A 12,648-nucleotide genomic window follows, 5' to 3' on the forward strand; every position below is an offset into this window, starting at 1 on the left:
GCGCCAGTGACACGACGTAATGACGGGACATGTCGTTAGCAGTTAACCTGCATAAGACTAACAGCCAAGGTGACAGGGCACTTTTTGGCAAAGGTAGACCCATAGAAACATCTGCTAGCCTGTCTAAAGAAGTTTCTTGGGTGTATTGAAGCAGTGTGCAGTTCCTCGAATCTTGATGCTTTTGTTGTTGTTGTTGTTGTTGTTGTTGTTGTTGTTGTTGTTGTTGTTGTTGTTGTTGTTGTTGTTGTTGTTGTTGTTGTTGTTGTTGTTGTTGTTGTTGTTGTTGTTGTTGTTGTTGTTGTTATTGTTGTTGTTGTTGTTAGTGTCGAATGCCTTACTACTGTCTGTCTTAGAATGTGGTATATGTGCTATAAACCCCCTTACTTGCTATCGTGCAGGGCGGCACAGAGGCTCAACCTGTCCTCTAAGAGACGTCGCCGTCATGGCGGGGGCTCAGCAACAGCCGACGGTTCACAGTCAGCCGCGGATGGTCCGGTGTTCGTGACCCGCTACGCCGAGCTCCTCCGGGACTCGCCTCCTGCCGTACCGCCGGCCCTGCTCAGGGGTCTCAGCCGCAAGGACACCGGCCTCGGAAAGGTCAGTCGGCTTGATCCTGCTTCTTTGTCGCTCGTTTAAGTAACAGTGCGTCCCGCTCCGAGATTCTTCAACCGTGTTCGTGTTGGCTACCCTGTCCGGTAGATTCGTAGTCTCTCCGGCCTTGTGAGACTTTCACATTTGATTGTCCGAGATGCTGTCCCCCTGGAAGGACAACATCTCAGGTGCGGCAGCAGAATAACTGGCTTTCTAGCAGGGATTAGGCGCGCCAGCTAGCTTTTCTCGACCAGCTCCGCGAGCCACGAAGGCCAGTGGAATCCTTACTGAAACCCCCACACCCATTTTCCTAGAAACCTTATATCCTATAAACGTTCTCACTACTACAGAGGGATGTGCCACAGCTAAGGCGGCAGCTATTCCTTGGCTCTTGAGCATTTTGGGTGGAATGAACAGCGTATACAATGTTTCAAATTGAATTGCAATTTAGTTTATCAAAGCAACATAAAAATGCTTAATAAACGTGTTCTGCTACTTTTGCGCTTTCTTGGGCTTATACCTATTAACTGATTATCTGGATTCTGTTTTGTTCTTTACAATAATGTGAGTTCTGCGCAGACAAGCGGATCGGCAGGCTTTGTTTTCAGAACAAAAGAAGACGATTTTGGGTAAAGGTAGAGCCGACAGCACGCCTAACACAAATGCCCCGCAACATGGTATGAATAGCTGCTTTTTCTGATGCCAGCCGTGAAGTTCTGACCTATTTTTCCGACGTAGTACACGTCAACATGCCTGGATATTATGTCGGCTTGCAGTGGTTACATGTAGACAGCAGGAACCTTAGCTAAGAGGCGCTGTCTTCAATCAAACCACCTCTGGTCACTCTGCGGAGCGTTTGTGTTGCCCTGCTGATGGCTCTACTTCACACAATGTAGTGTTGAGAGCAAAACGAATTATTGTAGCGTGATAACTGGTGTACTGCACATTTGGAGGACAGTAAGCCGTACCATGGTAGGTCCGTGGTTCTCCTTTGGGGCAGAGGGGTAATGTTTTACAGCAGTAGCTTCTTTGGTCTTGACCACTGGCGTGGCACCATTCAACGAGTAAAAGAAGCTTCACAATCAATTCAACAATGAACATAAAGCATGACGTGCTTTTCAACATCAACTGCCATGGTCACCAGATATCGAACTAGAAAGGGATAAAGGTATAAAGGGACAAAAGAATCAGTTTTTGGAATGCAACATCAAGGTTTTTCGGTCAGCATGGCTGAAAACCTTCCTGACCAAAACCGTGCACAGAAATGATTAGGCAGGTCCAAACTGAATCTCGCTGTGTGTGTTGAGGGGGGGAGGGGGGCAAGGAGTATTGGCGCTTTCTTTCGCTGGTTGGGGAAAAGCTGAAGGCTACCGCCCCCCTCCCTCCCCTGCCACGTGCGAGCTCCTATGATACGTACAGTTAAGTACAGGAATGCTACCACGCGCCCCCGAGACAAACACAAGAGCCAGGGACAGACGCGTAAGAACGAGTGATCTTTATTGGAAGAAAACAAGTATTCATATAGTCTCAAACTTTGAGCAGTTAATCACGGGAATACATTTCACATTGCGTGATAGCAATTGAATCTAAAGACGTAACTTCACGAATAAAATGGCTTTTTCACCTATGACGCTTGGATATATCTCCGAAGTAGCGTAAAATGAGAAATTATGAAGATTATAATAATATATACGATGAACAGCTAAAACTATGCATGTGAATACCACGCGAATATCGACTCACGCGAATAGCGCTCCCAAGGTTTGAGTCCATATGAATGACCGTTTTCTTCCAACAAAGAGCCAGATATCCGTAGGCATGTGTTCTTGTCACATGTGGTTGTTTCAGTGGAGCCTTGTTCCTTCAGTCAAGACATACCAACTAGCCCAACAAGAAGTTCTGGTTGAAGTGAAAGGGATCTTTGAAAACTGAGAAATGATTGAAAGAATTACGACGAGCTTACGCGATATTTATTCGACAATTCCCCACCACAAGTCGCGAACGACCCGCGCTGGCCGGGCCCCCGGCTGCCTGTTTGCATGGCCCTAATGGCCGTCCATGTCTATCGCCAAAACCGCAGAGCTGCGTATACGATACCCATACAGTACACGCACGCATACTCTCCGGTGCGGCCGTTCACTCGCTGAGCTTCTGGACACCGCAGCGGTCACGGCAGGGCCATCTCGGTGAAAAATGGAAGCCGTTGTCATCTGAGGCCTTCACGCCAGAGCTCTGGTCTGCTTCGCGTTAGCGTGTCGGCACGCGCCATTGGCATTCCCGAGGTGCGGCGCTGCAGCCCTGCAGAGCTCTCGCCTGGCTATGAGCCTCTCGATTACGGCTCGGGCCGGATATTCATCGACTGCTTGCTGCCACAGTGTATGTAATATGCGCGCACGTGTAACACGTCCACCGGGGTTGGCTGGAAAGCTGCGCGTGCAGTTGTGTACGGTTTTGCTGTGCGTGTCGCCACTGTGTGAATACTGCGTTGCGCATACGAACGGCAGTAGCGGTGTCATTTTCCGCGCGGTTACACGGGGAGCTCCATTTGCGGTTGGCATTTTGAGTGTCGTTTACATTTCGCCGTTAAGCGTTTCAACGCACGTGTAGTACCGGGGGAGCGGTCTATTTGCACACCAACGGCTCGCAGGCACGTGACCTCGCAGAAACGTCGTGGGTCGAGTGCCAAGTCGATTTCGACCCTTGCTTCGACTGCTGCGGTGCCGACAAAATAGTGAGGAGCCACGAATCGGCACGGCGTTGGTTGACGGGCCCCTTAATGACGTGAACCGTTCAATGACGCCCTAAAGAAATAGTGATATTCATGCAACATAAAGAGAACCGTGCCAAATTTTACGGTGGTATTCTGGCGTCATGCGTGACATAGCTGCCGAGGATACATGATCCCGAGTTCGCTTGCAAATGGACTCGGCGGAAGTACTGACTGTGGAAGCAGCGTTGCATGTTTGTTGAAAAGAAAATTCTAGAGTCCTTGCTATAAAAGTTCTTTGTATGTATGTATGCCTAGTGTTCTTGCTTTATCAGGGAAATAGACGTGAGTTGAGTTAAATTTGACATGAGCATGCTTGACCTACTGCGTTTATTTATTTATTTATTTATTTATTTATTTACTTACTTACTTATTTGTTTGTTTGTTTGTTTGTTTGTTTGTTTTCTTAATTTTTCATTTCTTTCTGTTGCATTGTGCAATGATTCCTCGTTATTTAAGCGTTCACTTTCATCTTTCATCTCCCCCGTCCCCCTCCCATGCGCAGGGTAGCCAACTGGCTTCCTACAGGCTGTTTAACCTCCCTGCCGTTCTTTTCCTCCTATTTTCCTTCCTTCATCGCACGTAGCGGCCGTCCTCGGAATGCTATTTTCGGACCGAATCGGCATGGCATCTTTCACGCTCTTTCCAGCGTACGTCGACCTGTAGAAAGGCCCAACGAAAGGATCGTCACGTGATCGTGAAAACGTGGGTTAGGAATTCCATTTGGACAAAATTCGAATTTTCCTGGGTTGTGCGATTTCTGATATCGACCTCACGGGTCGTCCAGCAGTTCACTTACGGTTCGAAACAAGAAATATTCCTGTGAAGAGCCCGTGTAGCAGGTCTACTGGTTCTGAACTGTATTTTGCATCGTCGGCAGAAGCCATTCATGTGACTCAGGTCAGTTCACATGAGGCAAGTATGGGCGCGTGGCCGGGTGGTCAAGACACTACATTTCGCGATGTGCGATCCCGGGTTCAGACCCCAGCCCCGAAACGAAAATTTATTTACTTCTTTATTTTCTTGGTGCGCTTCGGTTGCGAGGGAGGAGGGCTTGCGGATCATCGGCTTCGCAGTTTAAATGGCACTTTACGTTTGCTATCTCACCTTTATGCCCCCTTCCCATTTTCCCAGCGTAGGGTAGCAAACCGGGCATGTGCCTGGTTAACCTCCCTGCCTTCCCTCTTGTTGTTTATCCCTCCTCCCCTACGTTGCTATGTTGTCACGGTGACGTCTATGACAATTCCTGACAATATCACGTGTTGAGTGATACGGGACATAAAGAACACAAAAGTAAGCTCAATCTGTTCCGAAATCTGCGTACCGAGAGCGGGAAATGGTGCATGTGAATAGCTCGCCGTTGTAACATTGTCACTAGCAACGCGCGTGGCTATGTTCGGCTGTGGAGAGAGGGGACATGGATTTGAATCCGTGATATGTTGCTCTGAAATTTAGCTACTTATTTATTTTTCTTTACTCTTTTCTACATTTCCACACTGGAGTCCATATCCACACTTTGTCGCCAACGTCATATCGCGTGTCAAGTCTTCCTCGGTTGTAGCGGTCGGCATCGATGCGGTGTTGGTGGCGTATTCGGTATCTTGCTAACTGGCGGGCTTCTTCCGCTCTTTGTAGAAAGTCGTCAAGATCGGGGGGGTAGTCATCTTGGTCTATTGGTAACATAGCATCCAGTGTTGTGGTAACAGCACGACCGTAAACTAGTTCAAATGGGGTGATTTTGGTGGTCTCTTGCACAGCCGTATTGTAGGCGAAAGTGACGTATGGTAAAATTTCGTCCCACTTTTTGTGCTCGACATCCACATACATGGATATCATGTCCGCTAGAGTTCTGTTAAGGCGTTCGGTCAGGCCATTGCATTGAGGATGATATGCAGTGGTTTTCCTATGAACAGTGTGAGTCATGTTGAGCAGGCACTTCAAAAGTTGCGCCGTGAAAGCCGTTCCGCGATCGGTGATTACAACCGTTGGAGCGCCATGTCGCAGGACTATTTTGTGTACGAAGAATTGGGCCACTTCTGCTGCCGTTCCTCGTTCCAAAGAGTCTGTTTCGGCGTATCTAGTTAAATAATCAGTGGCCACAACGATCCATTTCTTGCCGAGTAAAGATGTCGGGAAGGGTCCAAGGAGGTCCATTCCAACTTGGCGGAAAGGCGCTTTCGGTGGATCTATAGGTTGTAGAAGGCCCGCTGGTTTAGAACTTGGTGTTTTTCGTCTTTGGCACTCGCGGCATGTTTTGACGTAGTGTTGCACTGAAGCTAGTAGCTTGGGCCAATAATAATGGAGACTGATCCTTGCAAGCGTTCGCGTCACACCCAAATGTCCAGATGTGGGCTCATCGTGACACGCTCGAAGTATTTCTTGTCGCATAGTTGCTGGAACGACAAGCAGGAACTTTTCGCGGTTGGGCTTGAAGTTTCTCTTGTAGAGAACGTTTCCTCGGAGGCAGAACGATGCGAGGCTTCGAGAAAATATACGGGGTACTTGTACGTCAATTCCTTGCAGGTGTTCGATAAGCGGGAGTAATTCTTTGTCTGTACGTTGGAGTTCGGCTATTTGAGTGGTCTCGACAATTCCTACGAACGGAAAGTCGTCTTCTTCTGATGGTGGTGTGTCTGTAGGAGCCCGTGACAAACAGTCGGCATCGGTATGTTTTTTGCCAGATCGGTATACCACGGTTATATCTCCTCTTCTTCTCCTCTTTTCTTTTTTCCGCTGCTCGGTAGCAGCTCGTGCACAGGCTGGGCCGGCTCGTGCCTTCCGGCGGGCTTCATGAGTCGTAGCGATGCCGTCAGCGTTCCTCTTTTAACAACGTCTGCGTTGTACTGCGCCTTAGCAATTCCTCGTGGCAGTATTCTTGCAGTCTGAGGCTCCACCTTGCTAGTCGTCCGGATGGTTCCTTTATGTTCGCCAGCCAGCAAAGCGCATGGTGATCGCTGACTGCCTTGAATGGTCTACCATATAGGTACGGCCGAAATTTACTGATGGCCCAGATGACGGCAAGGCATTCTTTTTCCGTGGCCGAATAGTTTGTCTCTGCTTTTGTTAGAGTCCGACTGGCATAAGCTATCACTTTTTCTTCACCTTTCTGCCACTGTATTAGAACGCATCCAAGGCCGATGTTACTGGCATCTGTGTGTATTTCCGTGTCGGCTGTCTCATCAAAGTGAGAAAGAATCGGGGGGTTTTCTAACCTCTTTCTCAATTCGTTGAAGGCGCTTTGTTGCTCGTTTTGCCACTGGAAAGGCACATCTTCTTTCGTAAGTCTCGTTAAGGGTTCTGCGATCTTTGAAAAATTTCTCACAAATCGTCTATAGTACGCACATAGACCTAGAAATCTCCGTACTGACTTTTTGTCTGTTGGCACCGGAAACCTTGCGACGGCGGTCGTCTTATCAGGATCAGGGCGAACACCTTGGGCGCTGACGACATGCCCAAGAAAACGAAGCTCTTCGAAACCTAATCGGCACTTCTCTGGCTTGATTGTCAAATCTGCCGAACGGATTGCCTCTAACACTGACCGAAGGCGCTTGATGTGCTCCTCAAATGTAGCCGCGAAGATGACCACGTCGTCTAGGTACACTAGGCAACACTGCCACTTCAATCCGGAAAGCACAGTGTCCATCATGCGTTGGAACGTTGCCGGCGCACAACAGAGACCAAACGGGAGAGCCTTAAATTCGTAAAGTCCGTCCGGGGTAACAAAAGCAGTCTTTTCGCGATCACGTTCATCAACCTCGATTTGCCAGTATCCACTTTTCAGATCTAGTGATGAGAAGAACTTGGCACACCGAAGTCGATCTAACGTGTCGTCGATGCGTGGAAGGGGATATACATCCCGTTTAGTCACAGCATTCAGTTTCCTGTAGTCGACACAAAACCGTAGCGTGTTATCCTTCTTCTTGACAAGCACCACGGGAGATGACCACGGGCTGTTAGAAGGCTGGATAACATCATCTTCAAGCATTTCTCGTACCTGCTTCTTGATGACTTCCCTTTCCTTAGGGGAAACACGATACGGGTGCCGGCATACCGGCCTGGTTGTCTCGTCCGTTATGATCCTGTGTTTTGTAATGCTCGTGCGCCGTACCTTTGAACTGTTGGAGAAACAGCTGCCAAATTCCCGCACGAGGTCGTATAGCTGTTGACGTTGAATCTCTGAAAGATTAGGATTTACGTATATTGTGTCGCAGGCATCAGATGGAAGTTTCACATTCGGTGACGTCGTTTCAAGACTGCATATTTCTGTCACTTCACAGAACTCGTGAAGAAACGCTATTGCCGTCCCTTTTGCGATGTGCTGGAATTCGTTACCGAAATTCGTCAAGAGGATGTCTGTGCACCCGTTTCGCAGCTGGATAATCCCTCGTGCCACACAAACGCCTCTTTTCAAGAAAACATCCACGTTGCTCTCCGCCACACCCTCGTAGTCGCTGAATGCATCATTATGCACGAGAACCATTATACTGCTCCGTGGCGGTACAGTCACATCATCGTCGACGACGCGCAGTGGAGTGGTACATCGTTCATCTGATCGTGCTACCTTTAAAGCTTGCTCCGTCGAAAAGGACACGCTCGACCTCTGTAAATTGATAATCGCACCATTAGCTTGTAGGAAATCCATTCCCAGTATCACTTCCCTCGAGCACACAGGTAGGACGACAAAGTCACCGACGTAAGTGAAGCCCCGTATCATGACCCTTGCGGTACATCGGCCGGAAGGGGTTATGAGGTGACCACCTGCAGTACGTACTTGAGGTCCACCCCATTCGGTCAGAACTTTCTTGAGTCGCTTCGCTAATTCGTAACTTATCACAGAATAATCCGCACCAGTATCGATCAAAGCATTGAGCTCTAGTCCGTCAATCACCAACGGCAAGTCTGAAGTAATTTTCTCTGTACTGCACTCCTTTACCTGGAAACAGTCGTCGTTATCAGGCTCGTACCGCAGTGGAGGATCTTCATATCCCAAGTCGCCAGCGGCCTCGCCTCCACAGGTCGCCCTCTTCAGTTTCCCGGATTTGGGCTAGGCGAACGCTGCCTAGACGTGCTTGGGAAGGGACGTGGGCTAGACGAGCGGTAGCGCATAGGGGATGGTGAGCGTGGTTGATGACGACGAGGCGGGTCAAATTCCCGACGTGAGCATAGGTATTCTTCAATCTCGGAAGGTCTTTCGCCGTTTCGCGGACACGGTGCATTGATGGCGAATCCCCTAAGACCAGCTTGACGATATCGGCAGAATCGGTACAGGTGGCCAGCCTCTCCACAGTGGAAACACAAGGGCCTACGTGTGGCATCTCGCCACACATCGCTCTTCCGTGGCATCATCTCTCTCGCACGAGGTGGAGTGCGTGTTGCCTCTACGATTTCAGGCGGGCTGCGCATTGTCTGCACATAAGTACTTGGTGTCTCGATCGGCGAACAGTGCGGAGTAGGTCGCCTGAGCACCTCGGAGTACGTTACCGCCCGTCGTGTCGCTGGCACATCACTCCGCGGCTCCCGCATGGCCTGTCGAATTTCATCTCGGACAACTTCAGCAAGAGACAGCTCGGGGGTGACATCAGGTGACTGCAGTTTCCTTAATTCTTCCCTGACAACAGACCGGACGAGCTCGCGCAATGTGTCAAGATTATCCACGACGCCTGCTGAGTAGACTCCTGCGGATGCACCGGCTACGTCGCGGTTGTACTGTCGGGCTCTCTGCTGAAGCGTCGTTTCGATGGTTGTTGCTTCCGACCGAAACTCAGCAACAGTACGGGGCGGATTGCGGATGAGTCCCGCGAACAATTCTTGCTTTACCCCGTGCATGAGGTGGCGCACCTTCTTGTCTTCCGTCATGCCAGGATCAGCTCGCTTGAAAAGGCGGGACATGTCTTCGATGTACATCGCGACAGTTTCGTTCGTTCGTTGAATCCGTGTGCGGAGAGCTGCTTCCGCCCTTTCCCGGCGATCACTGTTGGCGAACGTACTCAGTAGCTGCCGCCGAAACTCTTGCCACGACGTCAGAGATGCCTCGTGGTTTTCGTACCACACTCGTGCAGAGTCTTCCAACGCAATGTAGACGTTACGCAGCTTGCCTTCCTCGTTCCACTGATTTAGATTTCCCACTCTCTCGAAATGCTCTAACCAGTCTTCAGCGTCCTCGTATGGGTCACCATGAAACACCTTTGGAATGACCGGTTGGCTTACGATGAGTTGTGCCGGCGTAACTTGGCTCGTCATGGTGGTGGCGGCGCTTGTCTCCGTCACCGATGCCCTTGATACAGAAGGGAGTGGCCCAAATTCTGGCAACTCTCCTCGGATACGGCGGCTGACTCGTTGGTGCACCGGTGTAAGCTCCACTGGTTGCGGCTGGTCAGTGCTTGGACTTCGCTCTTGCGTGGGGCTCGGAATCATGTACCCAGCACCTCCACCAGAAAATGTAACGGATATAACAACCTCACAACCGGGACGTCCTATTTACAAGGTTTAATAAGGGCGAACTTGTGCCCAAAGCCAAAAGAACTACACAGTAGCTGGGAGAAAGCAGCGAACGCTCGTCGTCCTCTTCTTCTCCTCTTTTCTTTTTTCCGCTGCTCGGTAGCAGCTCGTGCACAGGCTGGGCCGGCTCGTGCCTTCCGGCGGGCTTCATGAGTCGTAGCGATGCCGTCAGCGTTCCTCTTTTAACAACGTCTGCGTTGTACTGCGCCTTAGCAATTCCTCGTGGCATTATGAACATATACATATCCAGGACATGACGGCGACTCAAAAATAGGCCGAGAGTATTCATAATATTCCTGTCGAAATAATAAAAAATAATAGAAGCCAAGTGCGCGGCTTCTACGGCAGATAATTATATATATATATATATTTCTCAGCATGGTGTTGAATTCAAGGCATTTTGTGGAAAGTAGGTGGGAATCAGCCTCACCAGCAGGTTTTTCTTCCGCATAAAGAACATTTGCAGATTGAAAACTAGGGGGAAAATTGTCTAGTGATTTGGATTCGAAGGCACGAGATACGATGTAAGGATATAATCTAAACACATTATGCACTTGAAGAATATTTGATATATAGAAAAGAACAGAATCCACTGTGTGAAGACCACCATGTTTGCTCACACTACACACTTGCTGGCTAAATTTGGATGGCTCTTGGGAGATGTTCATTTGTATCGGCAAATCGTCAGTTACTGTTTACTTACTCTTGGCTATAATAATAATATTTGAGGTTTTACGTTCCAAAGGTTTCTTTGGTATGTGTAAAAAGTGCATGTATAAATGTCTTGGAATCTCTTATCTCTTCTCCCACTGCTCTCTCTTTATTTTCGCTGTATCTTATTTTCCCCATTTTTTTTTCTCTCGCTGTATTGAATTTGGTTCGTGCTCTAAAGATATACTGAGTGTTGTGCATTATTTCTATCTGGGCGGGGATTGGCGCGTTGTCAGGCATTTACTTGCCTTTTCGCTCCTCCCTTCCCATTAAACCATTGGGTAAAGATGTATGCTTTAATGATGATGAATAAACTTCAAACTTCAGACTTCAAAAGCAAGATGTGATTACGAGAGACGCCGTAGTCGTGAGCTCCGTAAATCTCGACCACCTATACTTCGTTAACGTGCAGTGGCATTGCACAGTATACCGGTCTCGTCGATTTTACCTTCATTGAAAATCGACGAAATGCGAGCCGAGCAGCAAGGCCGCTGTTCGACCGGGGCGCATAGTTTTCACTGTGCTCTAGTATAACATATTAGCAATGTATTACAGGTGCGTGCAAATATGTTCATGTCTGACACTATGACGCAACGCACATTACGACGATGTTGCATTAAAAATGTTGCGGTAATTGTTTTTTTTTCTTGACTTCATCACAATCTAAAATCTACTTCGCAGAGCTCTGTATTGTACTGACATCAGGGGATCGTTGCACTGCAAAGCCTTTTTCTTATCTGCTCCCCGAACTGCCCTTACGACGGGAGCCATACGTTACGGGATACTAAGTGAAACAAAAACACAGACCTATGAAATTGAAGATAAGATAAAGTCGTCGGATTGAAACGCGGAAAAAAAATAGAGAGAAAGGCAAAATGTCGCTTGCGAAGCGCGGAAAACGGACCTTCTCGCTATGGCCACAGCCCCGGCAGTGCAGCAACAAAAGCGGAGACAAAAGACTGAATGGGTCTACCGCTCAGTGGCGCTGCCTGCCATGGGCGGTAAAAATAACGGCTCGGCCAGGAGAGATGGCCTGCGACTGGCCTGGCCCGAACCAACAGCTCGTAAAAAATGGCCGTCGTTTTTACGGCCCCTCGGGTTTTCCGTATATATACCCAAACCTCCTCCGTCTTCCCAACTCTGTCCCCGCTCGCGCGACACCCCCCCCCCCCCGCCGACTCCCCCCCCCCCCCCCAAAAAAAAAGTGCACTCCACTGCGCGCGACGCCTGAGTGCGGCTAGATCCGCGGGACTGACTTTTTCTTTTATTGCACCTTTTTAAGCTAAATTTCGTTTATTCTTTATCTCTCTTTATCGCTCCTGCCTACCGCCGCAACCCGCAGTGGACACCACACTGACTCTTCACTATCTTATTGTATCGCTCATTTCGGTCGCCTCTTTGTCGTCTGCACCTTCTACATTATACCTTTCTGTTTCGCGCAGCCTGTTTCGTATCAATTTTTTCCCTCAGCCTGTCTCGTCTTCTGCCACTTTCCGTTGTTTACTTGTTTGGTGCCGAGCTTTTGTCAGTATTTTGTACAGCCATCCGCTTGGTAGCAGTTTTTATTCGTATTGCTTTTGTTGTGTTTGTTGTTTTTCGCTTGCTACCATTTATTTTTATGTTGTTTTTGGCATCTGTTTTCAGAAACCTTTGTTAGGTTCATTATTTGCGACCATGTGGTACTGTTTCTTATTTGCCACGCTTTTTCTAGCACTGATTCATTTTTGTAAGCTACCATTTGTTTGTTTCATTTTGAGCCATCTGTTTGGTGGCAGTTATTCTTGCCTTTTGCAACCCTCCATTATAATCTGTTGATTTCGCATCGTGTGTTTGGTATCATCCTTTCTTTTTAATTTCCCGTCTTGCGTGAATTTCCGGTGTGCTTTTTTTTTTCTTTGCCGCTGTCTGTTTCATAGCATTTTTTTAAATGCGAAGCATTTCTTAGCGAACTTCGGTGACTTTGAACGTATCTATCTATCTATCTATCTATCTATCTATCTATCTATCTATCTATCTATCTATCTATCTATCTGTCTGTCTGTCTGTCTATCTATCTATCTATCTATATATCTGTCTGTCTG

General features: G+C 48.4%; 1 protein-coding gene across 3 annotated transcripts in view; it reads left to right on the forward strand.

Annotated features, from left to right (window-relative positions):
* The window catches only part of LOC119168211 (uncharacterized), a 500,388-nt gene that overhangs the window by 391,663 nt on the left and 96,077 nt on the right, over nucleotides 1–12,648 (forward strand). For all 3 annotated transcript variants that reach the window (XM_075867474.1, XM_075867475.1, XM_075867476.1), the window contains one exon: nucleotides 399–597. In XM_075867474.1, coding sequence (XP_075723589.1) covers nucleotides 399–597 — 199 coding nt within the window. The remainder of the gene's footprint in view (nucleotides 1–398; nucleotides 598–12,648) is intronic.

Source organism: Rhipicephalus microplus, chromosome 6 (assembly GCF_043290135.1).
Source record: "Rhipicephalus microplus isolate Deutch F79 chromosome 6, USDA_Rmic, whole genome shotgun sequence".
Classification (NCBI taxonomy): Eukaryota; Metazoa; Arthropoda; class Arachnida; order Ixodida; family Ixodidae; genus Rhipicephalus; species Rhipicephalus microplus.